General features: G+C 40.5%; 1 protein-coding gene across 1 annotated transcript in view; it reads right to left on the bottom strand.

Annotated features, from left to right (window-relative positions):
- Nucleotides 1–17,379, bottom strand: part of NHS (NHS actin remodeling regulator) — a 327,136-nt gene that overhangs the window by 22,615 nt on the left and 287,142 nt on the right. The window contains exons 2-3 of the mRNA XM_087813442.1: nucleotides 16,441–16,593; nucleotides 10,908–11,041 (exon numbers count right to left, since the gene is read on the bottom strand). Coding sequence (XP_087669568.1) covers nucleotides 10,908–11,041; nucleotides 16,441–16,593 — 287 coding nt within the window. The remainder of the gene's footprint in view (nucleotides 1–10,907; nucleotides 11,042–16,440; nucleotides 16,594–17,379) is intronic.

Raw genomic sequence — 17,379 nt, forward strand, 5'->3', positions numbered from 1 at the left:
GCCAGGGCCTTCACACTTCCCCAAAGGGCCTGAATGCAAGTGCCCAAACCCTTCACACTGCATTCCCAGCCAGGGAGAGGCTAGAAAGAAGCCCATAGATTCACGCACATTAATGTGCTGAGAACTACTAGTGATAAACCCAAAGGAATAAATTTCTGAAGCAGAATTCTGGACAATGGTTGTAGGCTGGGAGGGAGCTATTTGGGAATAGGTGCCTACTGGGTTCTTCTTTTAACCACATTATACATTAATATCTATTTAAAACACTAAAATGCATAACTATTCAGACTGCAGAAAATGAGTTTATCATTGATAAATATGCATTTCCAAATCACACCTCTTTTTCTCTTCCCTGACAGATATTGCCACCATAACATCCTCAATTCTCCAGAGAAGTACTTTGCAAAAAAGAAAGGAAAAGAAAAAACACACACATACAAAATACAGTCATAGTAGGTGATTTTAACACCCCATTGACATCAATGGATAGCTCTTCCACAGAGAAAATCAACAAGGAAACAGCAGCCTTAAATGACACAGATTGCATAGATTGAATTGGTATCTTCAGAGCATTTCACCCCAAAACAGCAGAATATACATTCTTTTCAAGTGCATGTGTAACATATTTAGGATAGACCCCATGTTAGGACACAAAATGAGTCTCAATAAATTTAAGAAGACTGAATCACAGCAGGCATCTTCTCTGATCATAATGGTATGAAACTAGAAATTAATCACAAGAAAAAAATGAAAAACACACGAAGACATGGACACTAAATAAGATGTTACTAAACAATGAATGGGTTAACAATTAGATCAAGGAAGAAATCAAAAGATACCTTGAAACAAATGAAAATGAGAACACAACCACCCAAAACCTATGGGACACAGTGAAAGCAGTCCTAAGAGGGAAATTCATAGCATTATACGCCTACCTCAAGAAACAAACAAAAAAATCTCAAATAAACAATCTAACATTATACTTAAAGGAATTAGAAAAAGAAAAACAAACAAAGCCCAAAGTGAGTAGAAGAAAGAAAATAATAAAGCCAAGAGCAAAAATAAACAAAATAGAGTAAAAAAAAAGTGCAAAAGATCAACGAAACCAAGAGCTGGTTCTTTGAAAAGATAAACAAGAGTGATAAATCTTTAACCAGATGCATCAAGAAAAAAAGAGGCTCCAAATAAATAAAATCAGAAATGAAAGAGGAGAAGTAACAACTGACACCACAGAAATACAAAGGATTCCAAGGCAATATTTCGAACAAATATATGCCAACAAACTGGACAATCTAGAAGAAATGGATAAACTTCTAGAAACATAAAATCTTCCAATGCTGAATCAAGAAGAAACAGGAAATCTGAACAGACCAATTACAACTGATGAAATCGAAGCAGTAATTAAAAAAACTTCCAACAAACGAAAGTCTTGGACCGGATGGCTTCACAGGTGAATTTTACCAGACATTCAAAGAAGAACTAACACCTATCCTTCTCAAACTATCCCCAAAAAGTCAAGAGGAGGGAAGACTCCCAAGCTCATTTTACAAGACCTGCATTATCCTAATTCCAAAACTAGATAAAGACACTACAAAGAAAGAAAATTATAGGCCAATATCCCTGATGAACACAGATGCCAAAATCCTCAAATAAAATATTAGCAAACCAAATCCAGCAATACATTAAAAAGATCATACACCATGACCAAGTGGGATTTATTCCTGGGATGCAAATTGATACAATATCCACGAATCAATTAGTGTGAAACATCACATAAACAAAATGAAGCATAGAAATCACATGATCATATCAATAGATGCAGAAAAAGCTTTTCACAAAATCCAGCACCCATTTATGATAAAAAGTCTCGGCAAAATGGGAATAGAGGGAACATACTTCAACATAATAAAGGCCATATATAACAAACCCACAGCTAACATCATACTCAATGGGGAAAAACTAAAAGCATTTCCCTTAAGATCAGGAACAAGATAGGGATGTCCAATTTCACCACTCTTATTCAGCATAGTACTGGAAGTCCTAGCCACAGCAATCAGACAAGAAGAAGAAGTTAAAGGCATCTAAATTGGAAAGGAGGAAGTAAATCTGTCATTATTTATAGATGACATGATATTGTATATAGACAACCCTAAAAATTCCACCAAAAAACTAAAACAAAACAAAACACACAAAAAACCCCACAAAAAACCCTGCAACTAGAAACAACTCAAATATCTATCAACAGCAGAATGGATAAACAAATTGTGAACTACTGTATTCATACAATGGAACACTACACAGTAATAAAAAAGAACACTCAATTGATATGTGCAACATCTACCTCAAAAAAGTATGGGGGAACTGAAGAAGCAGACACAAAAGAGTAAGTGCTCCTTCATTTTAGAATTCCATCCTGTAGTAGGCCAATAGATGTTTTGAGTATAAGATCAACCCCCCTAGTGAGCAGAGCTTGAAGGGCAATGGCAATGGTGCAGTTTTCATTCAAAGAGAGGCTTTCTGAAAGACAGTGTGTTAAACGACATAAAATATTTCTCTTCTTTTGATCTCAGCTGGAACTGAACAAAAATTCTTAGGGTGATGGAATGCAAAATGATTTTATGTATTTTAAAGTCCAGGAACACTGTTTAATTGGCTTCTATTAATGAAGCAATATAAATGTGCAGAGCATAACAAAATTGTATTTTGAAGCATGTGTGGAAAGTAGTCCCTGTGTGAATGGAAAAGAGGGCTCCAGAGAGGCCAGGAGGACACTTCCTGCTGCCACTCAGTCATTTTTCACAGGAATTTCTCTGGACTGTCAAGAAGAACACAAAACAAGTTCCACTGGACCATGATCACTGTGATGTTGATGCCAATGAGTAGCTTATTCATCCCCTGTGGCCAGCTTTGCTAATTAGTGGGGTCATTGCCAAGGGCCACTCAACGTCAGTCCTCAAAGGTTGCTAGCACCAAATAAAAGCCATGAGTGGGGAAAAGGCAGGCCAGACTTTGAAGTGCAGAGAAGGGAAGAAGGAGGCTTTGAACTGCTGCAAACGGCATAAATACACTTGCCCAAATCACAGGAGCTGGCAGCATGAGCCCCAGAACAGCCTAGAGATTCAGGGAGAGCTCCTCCCTCACCCTCTATGCTTTGCCCTCGGGGGAGGCTCCGAGGGTGTGTGGAAACTGAACAGATATTTCACATTTGGTCTCACTCCAAGTGACAAAAAGTCACAACTCAGGCCAGATGTGGCAAAAGCTTGGTAGGGTCATACTTGACCTTACCACAGCATATTAAAGAAAAAAAAAAAAAAAAGGTTAAACCTTCTCACACACAAGCCATGCACATTGCACATTCTGTGTTTACTTTTTCCCTGTTTTCTTTTGTTCCTTTTTTGAATTGACACTTTTTGAGTACAGCTATGTGAATGTTATCATGTAGACTCATGTAACCCTACCACAATCAGCATTCAGAACATTGCCATTACCCCAAAAAAGGCCCTCACACTATCCCTTTATAGTCAAAGTCTCCTCCCACTCCTAGCCCCTGGCACCCACTAATCTGTTCTCCATCACTGTGGTTTTGTGTTTTTGAAAGTGTCATATAAATGGAATCATACCTTTTGAGACTGGCTTCTTGCATTCAGCATAATGCCTTTGAGATCCACCCAATTTGTGTGTATCAGTAAGTAATTCGTTCCTTTTTATTGTGAGTAGTATTCCCTTGTCTTATACTTTGAACAATGAATTAAATGTTTCAGGCAAGCAAGAGAATGTCAACCTGAGAATATTCTGTAATGACGTGTACAGACAAGTCATTTTATAGGCTGCTCCACAGCCAGGCTAATGTTTTAAAAAGAAAGAATTCCAAAACTAAAATTTGCAAAAGAAATTTTTTTTATTTCTCAGAATATTTACTATAAACCAGACTCACTGGCTAATGCTTTCATTAGCTATTGTGCTGGCTATTAAGCTGTCTGTCAGCTCCAAATCTGTTCTTCCACATTCTGCTTTTTTATGCAGGGACTCTGCAAACATCATTTCTTTCTCACCAGCTGCTTTCTGTTAGGTTTTCCCTAGGAGTGTCAACTGCTTTCTGTAGTTACTATCTCTGTGTCACCTCAGTTTTCCATTTTCTGTGCCAATCTTATAATACCTCCCTTATATTGAATTATTTCTTTTAAAATAACTGGTGCGGTTTCTATTTTCCTGACTGGACCCTGACTGATAAAATACATGGTACCAGGATTTCACCGCTGGTTTGCTTGTATCTGAGGCATCTAAAGTACTTGTTATTTCTGGTTTCTCAGTCCAGTGAGGAAAATATGAAGCAGTGTGATGTTCCATGGGGTGTTGAGGTGATAATGATCTCTGCAGCTCATGGCAAAGAGCAGGAGGGCTGACACAGTCTCAAAAGCAATGTGTTTCTGGTGACCCTTGAAAATGGGTATAGAGGGAAAAAGTATTTGTTGGGCTTAATAGCACATGCTTGGTGCTGTGCTGATTTGTTCCAAGAAAAATACCGCATTGAAACATCAGCTGCAATGAAAGTCACAAGCTATTTACAGCCAGTCTCCAAGATCCAGCTACCTTCTGCAAAGACCACACAGGTAAGTTAAATGGAGAGTGTGATAGGCATCACCATTCCTGTAATCTTATATTTGAAACTAATGTCAGGTTCTCCTCTCCCTACTATACCAAGAAAAAGCCTGTAGAAATTGAGGAAATTAACCTTATACACGCATGGCCTGGTATCTTCATAAAGCACTGCTCTTCCTGATCATGTTACTTCCATGCTCAAAACCCTCCAATAATATCCTATGCCCAAGGAATAAATTCAGACTTTTTAGATTGACATTCAAGATCCTTCAAGATCTGGTCTACTGAAGCATTGCTGCCAAAACAAAGTATCTGAATTCATATATGCGCACTGCACTTTCTCCTGCCTCTGTGTGCTTGCTCTCATGGTTTCCTCAGCCTTTAATCTTTTTCCTCCCAGGATTCGCATCAAAATTCTACCCCATCTAAGGCCTTCTCAAATGCTACCTTTACCACGAAGTTTAATCCTAACATCCAACCCCATTCTAACACCACGCACCAGTTAAGTATTAACACCTTATAGTCGGTACCATATAATTTCCTTGGATGACAGATTATGCCCCACTCATTTTGTATCCCTTTAGTACTTATTAATAGCAGGTGCCCAGTTAATTTTTTCAAAATGAAAGAATAAATAAGAAGCCACAATGGGAGAGAGGGCATTAAAAGTGGAGATATTGTTTTGAGAGTGCAGGATATTTTCTAGATGAGTATATACAGTTTGGTTTGGCTGTGGTCTAGGGTCTGTGCAAAGCATTTGTGGGAAATCCATCTGGGAAGGTGTTAGAACCAGATTGTCCAGAGGGTACGGAGTAGGATTTGAACTTACTTCTTCAGGCAAAAGGAAGCAGTTGAAGGCCTGGGATTAGAGAAGAATTTGTATGTCAAAGGTTCTACCAAGGTTAGAATTCTTCTCAACTGGTTTAAAGGAGCAAACTAGATGAGACAAAAGGAAACACCTAAGCTTAAGCAAGAGAGACTGGATGGACACAACCATTTTAAGAGAGGTCATAAATCAATGGAATACTTCTGAGAGCTTGCAAAACTATGAAGATAGTTTATAAAAGCAAAACAAGACCTGTCTAGGATACAGTGGTGTGTATAATTCTTTTACAGTAAAGACTTTGTCCGTGTTTCTGAGTCCCAGCCCTTATAAACCAAAAGAGTATCAAAAATCTCTAAATGTGGACCTGTAGAGAAAGGGGAGGGGAGGGGCTGAGTAAGACTAAGACAGAGCTGGGGATGGGGGTGAGGTCTTCATCCCAGGGTAGGTCAAGGACTATTAAAATACTCCTTCTGCCAGCTTTTGTCTTTAATCTTTCCTAATTCAGAAGTCCATTCTCACTCTTCTGATTCTTCAAGCTAGTTCAGTTTTTCTAAGAAGCTGTTTTCTCATAAGACCAATTTTTTTCTTGTTGATATAAAATGGAAGAGTAAACATAGTCATTGTTTAGAGCTGTAGAATATGACCAAGGAGATGTGGGTCCTAGTTTGAGTGATTTCCTCCATTTACTTCCCAAGAAGGCTGTTGGAATGTCCCTTGTCCTCCAAATGCACCTCCTTGATAAGAAGAAAAGTATGGTTTGACAGCCTTTTATTTTAAAATTCCTGGAGGCCCACAGTGTGATAAGTAGGAAAACTAGTATCAGGCTATGAAATGACAAGGACTCCCTGATATTCTTTCCCAGCTACTTTGACCAAGTCAGACGCTGGAATATAATTGTGGACACAATGCATTGTAATGAGTTAACTGTCAATTCTGATGACAAGGATTTAGGCCTCAGTGTTCCTCTGGAACCTCATCAACTGTTGCCATAGGGCTCCATCTCAGGTCAAACATCTTCCTCCAATACCACGGAGACCATTAGACATTCTACCCCTTGATCACTTGTGAGGCTTGGAAAGGGACATTTGGTGAGATTGCTGGAGTCTCTTACCATATGTGAAGAAAGGTGACACCATGCCTGTACATCTAGACATCAGAATCTAAGCAGGGACTTAGACTTCAAGGGTCCTCATGGATGTGACTGCAGGCTGAATGCAGCAATAGATGTTTCAGTTCAAGTGCCAACTCTAATCCAGCTGTGAGGACTATATGGGAAAGAGTGCTGTAATCTATTGGAAGTGCCTGCCTTAGGATTGCACAGGGGAACAGTGGGTGAATGTGCCAGGAGCTTTTTGAGAACCAGCACTTCTCTCAGAAGAATGTAACCATCTCTTTGGTCTCCTGTAGTCAAAGGGCTGCTGGATGGAGATGTTCTTCTTGAAAGGTGAGAGGTGTCGAGCCAAGTCTTCTAGGTGGCTTGCCCAGGTCCCTTGACCTCTGGCCTCTGATTCTCTATACATAGAGTACCTATATGGCTACTCTTGTTAGTGAAGTGTCGACTCTTCAGAAAACCTCTGCAGGTTTGCTCAGCTTTGGGGCACTGTCACTAGCAGAACGGATGCTCAGACAATACGCTTGGGGACCTTCTCATGGCTTTTTGAACAAGGAAGCTGGGCCTCCTATACTCCCACCCCTGCAACATGGTTTATGCCTCAGTGTTGTATGCCCTTGGATGTTTTTTACTTCACATGTCCAAGTTGAAAGGTTAGAATTACGGAGGTGCCTAACTTATACTGTCCAAGAGATTTAAAGATTGTGTTCTGAAGGTTTTAGCAAATGATTATGCTGGAAGCCATGGTCAGCTCCCAGTAGAGGTCCAAAACATTGGCTGTATTGTGACATTAGTTGCCTGGTTATATTGGATTCCTACCTCACTGTGTAGACCACTGCTAATCTCTTAGAAACACGGGGTCTATGGGTGGTGGCACAACCCGAGGTGGCATTACAGACCTTTCAGCAAGCCAGAGCAGCTTCTCTGCCAGTCAGTTTAGTTTAGACCTCATTGAATCAGGCTGTTGCCATCCTAACGTCTAAGTCTATTCATTCATATATCTGCCTGTGGCTGCCATTCTCTCACTCATTCCTTGCTTGCTGGCTTCCTTGATTGGGAAAGATGTGTGCACAATTATTTACGAAGACAATGTCTAAAGAACACCACTGCAAAGGCAAAGGAAGGGAGTGGGGAACAGAGGAGTAGCCAGGTGGGATGGCTCAAGTATAAAGGAATGAGGACTTCTGTATGAAGTATCATTCTGGCTTTGTGATCAAATGATATAATGTAGGAATTGTATAAAAGGGAAAAATTATCTGATACTTATCTATTTGGTAACTTAGAGGTTCTTTGACTTGAATATTTAAAGTTCCTAAGTTATGGCTTTTCCTCTTTTGGAGTTATAGCAAACTGTTTTAATCCACATTTGTGGCTTATTGTTCTAGTTAAAATTGTATTCATCAACCCATCAATAAATATTTGTGTCAAAACAACAAAAATATTCTTTCCAAAGTTACTTAAGTTAGCTATTTCCCCCCCCACTTCCTTCCTTGTGGTTATATTCATTTGTAATATAGTTACGTTTATTTGTTACTGTTTGTTTTTCAATTGGGGTTCTCCCCACATTCTGGTTGATGTTATTTATTTATTTATTTATTAAAGAGGGGTATGTGAAATATTAGCTGGGTTCTAAGAGTTAGAGCTACCCAAAAAACATATTTAGAGAAGAGTCACTCTCCCTTGACTCTACCACCTCCTTCCCATCCTCCATTCTTTCTATCCCATTCCCACCCACTCACCCTGTGGGTAAACTAATCTCATTAGTTTATGGTTTATCTTCCCTATACTGTCAGTTTGCTATATTGCTCATTTTGAAAAAGTGAATTTGTTCCAATGTGATTGATATCTTAGAGGAAAATTTAAGCTTAATGTGAATTTCGAGTTTGCTTATGCAGGATTTCATGCATGAGAAACTTTAGGTGAATGCAGGAACTGCACCCAGCAGACCTGAGCTGTGTAAGAACACACAAAATGGTACTTCAGAGATTCGACTGGCTAATAATAATAACAATGATGATGTCTAATACATATTGAGTGCTTATTATGTGTCAGGTACTGTTTACATGTATTAACACATTCTCATTCCAAACTTATGAGGTACTATCTACGTTATCCCTGAGATACTGAAATGATTCACTTGCTAGGGTCACACAGCTAGTAAATGGTAGAGCTGGTATTAAATCCAGGCAGTTTGGCTTCACAGTCCATGACATTAATGACCAAAGTACAGTATAAGTTTGCAGAGCTGTGGAAGATTGTGTATCAGAATCTCATTACGAATGCTCCTTTAAAGGAAGAAAAAATGGCTAACCTAAAGTCTCACAGTTGCAAGGAAACTTTCTGTCTAAGAAAAGGCCTATCAAGCAATTCGCTATCTGAGAATATCTCTATCTAGCAATTTGGCTGCAAATTTCCTGTCCTTATACTTGCAGCTTTTTCTATTACAGCAATATATAGTCCTGTAAGCTGATTGCATAGAACCATGTTCTATTCTGAGTCAGCTCCAGGTCTGAGGGGTATAACTTGAACAGAAAATCTTCCAATGAACCTGGTGACCCAAATTCAATTGAACAAATGAAACAGTTTAAATTTCCCCAACTTACTTAAATACTAAGTATTCTCATTTGAGATAGGTAAACTTTTTGGAGTTCACTTAAGTATGATCAACACTCTTATTGATGTTTGTTGGGTAAATACCCTCATTGCTATTCAATATTTTAAGCCTTTTCCTATAGTCTTACTTTGGTATTTAGACATTATTAAAAATTATGCAGAATATGACTAAAGGTAATATTTTTATGTCATTTGTATAAATGCTCAACATTCTTCCTTCCCACCTCTCCCCCTCAAGAAAACCAACTTAATGAGCCACAAAACATATAATAAATGGGAAAAATATTTTTAGCATTTTATGCTGAAAATACCTCATTAAAAGCAAATGCTTCAGCAAGCAGATTTGAGCTTAATACGAACTTTTGTTGAGCAGGGGATTCTATGAAAAATCACTAGTATGTGTAACTGCTCTATATAAAGACCTAGAAAGCTCTAAGAGGCTCTTACCTTCTTTTCTTACTCCTGGGTAGAACTGTAGTGAGTGTGACATGGGACTCAGTAGGCACTCAATGAGCCTGAAGGACATGAAGGTTACTGTCCAGCCACAAGTAGGAAAAATAACTATGTATTGTCCAATATCACTCACTGTTTTATCTGGATATGCTATATCATGTAGACTCATTCAGATGAAGTCTGTTCATTTGGACATTTCCCATCATGGGACCCAAATAATTTGCATCTATTTTGTATATTGTAAAAGTCATAGGGTGCAGAGTTTATAGTCACACACAAAAACTTAATTCAAATAAAAACCTCACTGTGTAACCACACTCTTGTAACTTCTTTAGACTTTGGGTCTCAAAGTAGAATGACAAGAGAGCAGGGGTCCAGCCATTTGTGCAGGCAGTATGGGCTGATTTGGTCACAGAAACCATAGCCTCTCATGTCAATGATGCGCTACTCAGAGGCACAAAGTTGTCCCCACTGAGGCCCCAGAAGGCACATTTGAGGTAATGATGTTTGCAGTGGCTGCGGATAGTTTGCAGGTGATTGCAGATATTCTGAGCTGGGCTCAGATTCATCATCTGTGATCCAAACTTGGGGTTTGGGCCAAGTTACAGCCACAGCCACACAGGCAAGGCTGAAATCACCATCGGTAATGACATCACTCGGGTAATTGGTTGCTCTGAAGAACTAGCCTCCCTTATGGAATGGGGAAGCATAAAATGATGAGATGAACTGTGTTCAAATGGAAAATTTCCACGTCATTTAAGTTCTTTCCCAGCTCACCCCACTGAGTTAGCCAAACTCTCATTTGACTAGGAATAATAGTGGTGGTTGTAGTAGTTAACGTTTGTTGAGGTCTTACTCTGTGCCAGGCACTGTGCTAAGTTTTTTCCATGCCTTATCTCATTTAATCCTCAAACACTATAAGCTAGGTACTATTAATATCCTCATATTACAAACAAGGGAACTGATGACAAAGAAGGTAAGTAACCTGCCTTAAATCTTTCAGCTTGTGTGAAGAAGGATTTGAAGTAAAATTTTTCTTATTTTTAGATTACTTAACTCTTATTGCTTTACTGCATTGTGCAACCAGTTAACTGAAAAAATATGATTCTGTATCCTTACTCTATGCCAAAAATGAGGCATTCCTTTCAGGAATGAAAGGGGGAAAATTAAGTTGTTTTCAAATGCCCACGGTTTGCTCTCTCAGGCAGCCCAGTCTCCTTCACTAGGAGGGAAACTGACTCCCAAGACCTACTGGTGCTGAGCCTGATGAGCAAGGACAGGCTGCCAGCTGGCCACAAAGCTCACCGTTAAGAAGTGACGGTCCTTCACTTCGCGCCTCCTCTGGCTGTGAGCTGGGGGGTAGGCCGGCAGTGGAGGAGCAGCTACAGAAAGGGGGGCAGCAGCTCTCTGCTCCCGGCGATCGCTCCGGCTCCGATGTTCTGGGGGCAGAAAAAGCAGTAATTCATAAACATACTTGGCATTTTCAACTTCTCTTGTCCCAATGAGAGAATGAACAAAGGGCTGAAGAAAGGTGAGTTTTTCTAACCTAGTTCATTTGTATACCAAATAAGATTTTCAGAATGGTTCCGAACTAAACTTTCACTTCATATTAATATAGTTAGACACCTACACTTCAGTGGGTCCATCTCATAATCTTTGTACAAGATGGCTCACTCTTGAGTTTGGAAAAAGCAATGTATTTCTTAATGTGCCTTATTTCAAAACAATATAAGCAAAAAAAGAAATCCAGAACAATGGTGGAAGATGTGCTGGCACAGACATGCCAGAGCTACCAAGGGAGCGCCAGGGACAAATGCTCACAGCCGTCCAGGAGGTGCTGGACCAGCTCATATAGGCTCAGGGGTGCTGGGTGCTATGTGTTCAGGAATTTTGCAAGCTACTTTTTAACTGTTGGTAGCTTGAAATAGGCCATGGTGTGAGTATTTTACATCACAGACATTGGCAAGAGCCATTTAACAGAGCTTTTGTTTTACTTTATTACTTTTTTGTTTGTTTGTTTAGAGAGCCTGTCACCAGCACACAATTGCAGCTATCTGAGCCCTGTCACTCACAACACTCAGAGGGCTTTAAAATCCTGGGTTCCTAGAAGAAGTAGAGGAATCTCAATGACAACAGTTGTTTGTTGTTTGATTTAGAAATAAAGCTACCACTGGGAAAAGCCAAGAAATTTCCATATGTGGGATGAAGTGGTGCTAACTTCATAGCAAGAATCACTGAGACACTAAGAGCACAATTTAGATTTCTGGGTGTTTCAGAAAGCCCCAAAGCACACCCAGCCCAACACACTGGCCACACCAAAGGCATCCCACCTACCAAAAACTAGCCTATACTCATGCCCAGGACCTGAAATCTCATGACTCCATCATGACGAAGGTATGAATTTGTGCAGCAGATTTCTTAACCTGCCCTTCTATTATTTAAAATTGCTATTACTCAGCATGTCAATAGTAATAACTATAATGCCCAATATTTACTGAGCAATTGCCACGTGCGAAAGACACTTTGCTAAAGCTCTTACGTGCATCTCAACAGTAGGCACTGACACCGTCCCTCTTCTGCAGATGCCTAAACAGGCTCAGGGAGACTAAGTCACTGCCAAGCTATCAGTGGTACACACTTGGCGCTAGGAACCTGCTCTTCACCACTACTTGACCTACAGGCACTGTAAGACCCTAACACACTTGCTCACTCATCAGAGCAAGACTGCTTGGGTTTGAGTATTTGATTATAATTGTATTTTATCACATTCTAATTCTTTGAATACTGATAATAAAATATAGAATATTTGACAGCTCATAAGACACTACTTACTTTTTTACCCATGTTAGGAAACAGAACTAACTACACTGACCCTCTCAGGTGATGTCAGAAGGAAGCCCTTTCTCCAAAGGCCGGATAGTGCTCAGTGCTCATTTCATCTCGATCATTGGATTGACAGAAGGAAGACAGAGACTATATTTTATTTTATTTAGGCTGAGATGTAGTGTGGTCTCAATAAATGTTTGTTGAGTGACTGAAAGGAAGAATGAATTAATGCTTTTCGCCACAATCTAGACTTTTAATATCAGACCCTATCCATATCCTTATCTTTTTCACTGACTGACAGGTCATTCTCTAGGTCCTGTTGCCCGTTTCCACTGGCCTTGCTGATGCCAGCCCCATTTCTTCTTTGCTGTAGTCAGTGTGCTACACTCTAAACAGACCAGAGCACTCTCGAGCTTTCAGGTTTCTTTCCATGTCTGACTTGACTATCTGTGGGCCTCCCTGCCTAAACTGCCAACTTTGTCTGTGGCAGGAAAACATGGTAGTGTTCCCCATCTTCCTTTGCTTGGGGTTCTTTAGACAAATGTTGACTCCTATTTGCAAACAGAAAAAAGTCTTCATCACTTTAGCAAAGGCAGTCTTTGCTAAACTGCCTTCACAGCCAATGATTATCAGGAAACAGAACTAACTACATTTTTTAGATAAATGTCTTCTTCCAGTACCACCCTCATTTTTCTCTGCAAGGAAACAGTAGTGGGCTTTTTACTAAATGAGCAGTGCACGGAAAAGCTTTGAGTCTTAAATTCATAACGAAGAGTAGAATACAGGTGTCAGTGGTTAGGAGAAGGTGGAAGGGCAGGAGGAGTCTGGAGGGAGACATCGACTCAATTTCCCATTCAATTGCTTCCCTCCTACACTTTCTTAAATATATCTCATTCACAATAGGCTGGGAGTAGGCAGGCTAGATTAATGGCTCCCTAATAATGCTTTTTTTCTGGTAGTCGAGTGGGGAGAACATTTGTCTACTAGAGCCTGAAACTACAGTCAACTCTTGGTTCTTATTACCTTAGGCAAATGGAACTTAGACCCTAGCCCTGAAACTTGAAAGGAAAGGAAATATAAAATATAAATATCTCTTTATAGCCATCTAGTAATCTCTCCCTATCTTACAAACATAAACAACTGCATCACTTAAAGCCATTATTGTCTCTGAGTATAAAGAACTGTTAAGAAAAAGAAGGAAAAGAGGAATCAGATTCTAAATAACCTGAAATCCATTAAGGTGCAGCTTCTTCTGGGGAGCCTTCCCTGAAGCTCCGTGGCATGATTGGTGCCTTTCCTCTGAGCCCCCATATCACTGTGTTGAAATTATCTGCTTACTTGTCATCTTCCTCACTAGACCAGGAATTCCTTGTGGGCTGGGACCATACATTAATTGCTCTCTGAATCCCAGGTTTAGCACAATGCCTGGCCCTAAATAGACTTTGTTGAGGGGGTTGCTATTGAACAGATCTTGAAGGGAGCCAATTTCTAGGTTCTGATCTCAGTGCACCAGCTACCTCCTTATAGCTTCATTATGCACTCCCTCCTGGTGGAAGCTAGGATATTCCAGCTGTCCAAATAGATAACCTACAGGGAAGCTCACTGCGGCATTTGCTGAGCAAGGCCCTTGTCTGGTAGGTCAGAATTAGTTATGGCCACCAGATGGCAGAAGTACTATTCTGATTATCTCACTGCTAAATTACCGTGTTTCTTGGACAAGGTTAAAAAAAAAAGTCACTTTCTAATTTTAATTCTACATTGCATGTTTTTAATTCTATGATGCCTATAATTCCTGTTTATGGCTCTCCGCAGTGCTATTAAAACCACTACACCCAAGATTTGCTATTGAAACAACCACAAAGCCAGCCAGTCTGTGGAGGCAAGATGCAGCTCTAGGGTCTTCCTTCCAAACCCCAGGAGCCCTCACATCCCTCTCTCAGCCCCTAGGAGGAAGTTCACAGAAAACTGATATTGGCACTTGCTGTTCCTCAGTTCTGCCATTAAGTCCAAACCTGACAACACAGTGAAATGTGATAGCTACGAGCAGCTTAATGTTATCTGGTTGAATCTGGAAAAATTGAATCAAAGATGACTTATGAATAATAATAAAAGGATAAAAATAATTATGGCTAAAGGGTTAATGTTCCTCAAGCTCTCTAATGATGAGATCAGAGAAAGTATTCAGTGAGAATGATCATGTTCCTCTGTCATCATTTTGTGCCCTCAATACTCAACCAGTTTTCTGCAGAATTTCATTCAGTTGCACAAACATTCATTGAGAATCTATTATATCCCACGTTCATGCTAAGTGCTTGGAATAAAAATAATAAAATATCCTTGCCCTTGAGTTGCTCATGGATTAACAGTGGAAGATAGGCCCATAGGCGTTTAGTTATAATATAAGCTTATAAGTGCCATGATGTTATGGGGATGTTATGGGGAGGGTGCCTAATCCAAGCTGCAAAGGAATGGTGAGAGTATTAAGGAAGATTTCCAGAAGGTGCCTTGCACTAAAAATTTGGTAAAGAAGACCTTTTAGGCCATGTATAATATCAAAGTGAATAATAAGAATGCCAGAGATACTTCTAGAGGATACTGATCATCACTCTTCATTGTAAGTGTCACAGTACCTGCTACTAATACCCAAGGGGAATTTTTAGAAACAATTGTGTTGGGGATATCAGTAGGGTAGCTCTTTCATTAAAGGGGGAAAAGACTATGGATTGGAGAAAAGGGAGAAGTCATACACATATGGAAAAAATAAGCAAAATAAGCTGAAAATAACACTTGTCCATTTTTTTCCCCATTCTGATAGTAACATTAAAATATTTTATTCAAATATTAATACTTTTGCAAGATAAAGTTTCTTAAAGGAGCATAGGGAATTTGGAACAAATACACTGAATGTACAGACACCATCTGTCCCATAGCAAAAATCTAAAGGCCAAAAAAGCTGGCATGTCAACTTCTGATACCCAATTTAGGGGGAGCTAAGAGGATGATGCCAGTTTTTAATTTCCTTGTCTTAATTAGAATGGTTTTAAGGTAGTGAAAAGTAACCAATGTAAGAAAGGGCTGTATCTTCTACCCTGCCTGCTATGTGCCTATCTCGGGCTTTCTAAGGACTGTGAGAAAAACAGAAATATAAATATTTAATTATTTCCCTAGAACACAGTGTATAGTGAAGAGAGAAAGAGCTCTCGCTGGGGGTTTGGAAGCCCAGGTCTGGGTCCTGGCACTGTACCTAACCTGCTATGTGTGGCTCTGAGCAAGTTTCCTGACATCTCTAGGCCTGCCTCCACATGCTCCACTGTGGAATGGACCAGATCACTGGTTCTCAACAGGAACAGAAGAGCCCTCTGGGAGAGGTCTGGCTATTCGGTGATTGAACAGGAGCCAAGGATGACAGCCATCCTGCAACATACAGGACAGTCCTGAACAATGTAACAATGTCCCAACTCCCACAAATATCCCACCAGAATTTCTTGTAAGGGAAAAGCCTAGAACCTATTTCTGAATCAAACCTTTTAGTTATAATCCAAGGGTAGTTTTTTGCTCATGTTTAATATACTCTGAGTGCACCAGTTTTTATGGTGTATCCTCCTGCCTTTCGACCCCTTCGTTTCCCTATACATTTTGTTCAGAATGGTTCTGATTGTATTTACTTAATTCAAACCTACTTTGATAAGTGCAAACATCTGACTACTTCGTTATGTCTTCTAGTGCAGTCATGCCCAGGCATTTGCACATTGCAAATATTATTATTATAATAAATATGTTTTCCCCTTAAATTCTACTTATTACCATATTTAGACCATAATGTTACTGTTAATTATGTGTATAGGTAGGTTATATTATCCATGAATTCATTTCAGGGTAGAAAATTGAGTGTTTCAAAGTACTTGCTATAACAAGGGGAGGTGTTGGAACATTTAATGGGATAGAGAACAACTCCTGAAAGGACACTAGCTGAGTTCTCTCCCCAAAAAGCCCCAAGCCCAGGATCAGTCACCTCTGCGCAGGGCTTGCAGGCTTTGTCTGGCGTGGCGGTGCAGTTCCTCCACGCAGGGTGGCCTCGTGGCAGGGAGGAAGATGTTTCTCTGCTGGTGCCACGGTGCGCGGTAGTACACACTCAGCTTGCTCTCGATGTCCAGGTTGGAGACGGCTGCAAGACAAAGAGGGAAATGGGGCATTATACATCAGTAGCTTTATTTTTTTTAAAAATATATCTTTATTGATTTCAGAGAGAAGAAGGGAGAGGGAGAGGGAGAGAGAGAGATATAGAAACATCAATGATGAGAGAGTCATTGATCGGCCGCCTCCTGCACGTCCCGGACTGGGGATCGAGCCCACAACCCAGGCCTGTGCCCTGACCGGGAATCGAACCTCGATCTCCTGGATCCTAGGTCGATGCTCAATGGCTGAGCCACACCCGGCCGGGCCATCAGTAGCTTTAAACTGTGCATTTAGCAGATTCTGGGGTAGGGAGGGGAACAGGAGCAGAGACTGGGTGGAGTGGAAGTCCGGACTGCTGCATTCACATTGGGAACTCACTCAAGGCTGAAGAAAGGTTTGAAGTTTACGATACAGAGAAGGACAACCTTTTCCCCCACCATCCAAGGGATGGGAGACCCCAGGACACCAACCAGCTAACTTCCTCCTCACACCTTCACTTTGTACTCTGACAGCCACTGATCAACCTGGACAAGCCCTCAGCCAGCCATGCTTGGGGGTGGGTCCTGCCTTCCAAGAAAGCAGAGAAAAGCCTCAGCGATGAGTCCAAATAATTGCCCCAGCTCCAGTCTTCTGGCCGGAGGGCCTCAGAACAATAGTTCTACACACCGGCTCCTGACACTCACCTGAATTTGCCCCTTGCTTGCCTGGCTTTCTGTCTCCTGTGACCCTTGGCTCCCAACCCTCACTATTTAACCTTATCCTGCCTTCCGCCCAC

This window comes from Miniopterus natalensis, chromosome X (genome assembly GCF_054644295.1).
Source record: "Miniopterus natalensis isolate mMinNat1 chromosome X, mMinNat1.hap1, whole genome shotgun sequence".
Classification (NCBI taxonomy): domain Eukaryota; kingdom Metazoa; phylum Chordata; class Mammalia; order Chiroptera; family Miniopteridae; genus Miniopterus; species Miniopterus natalensis.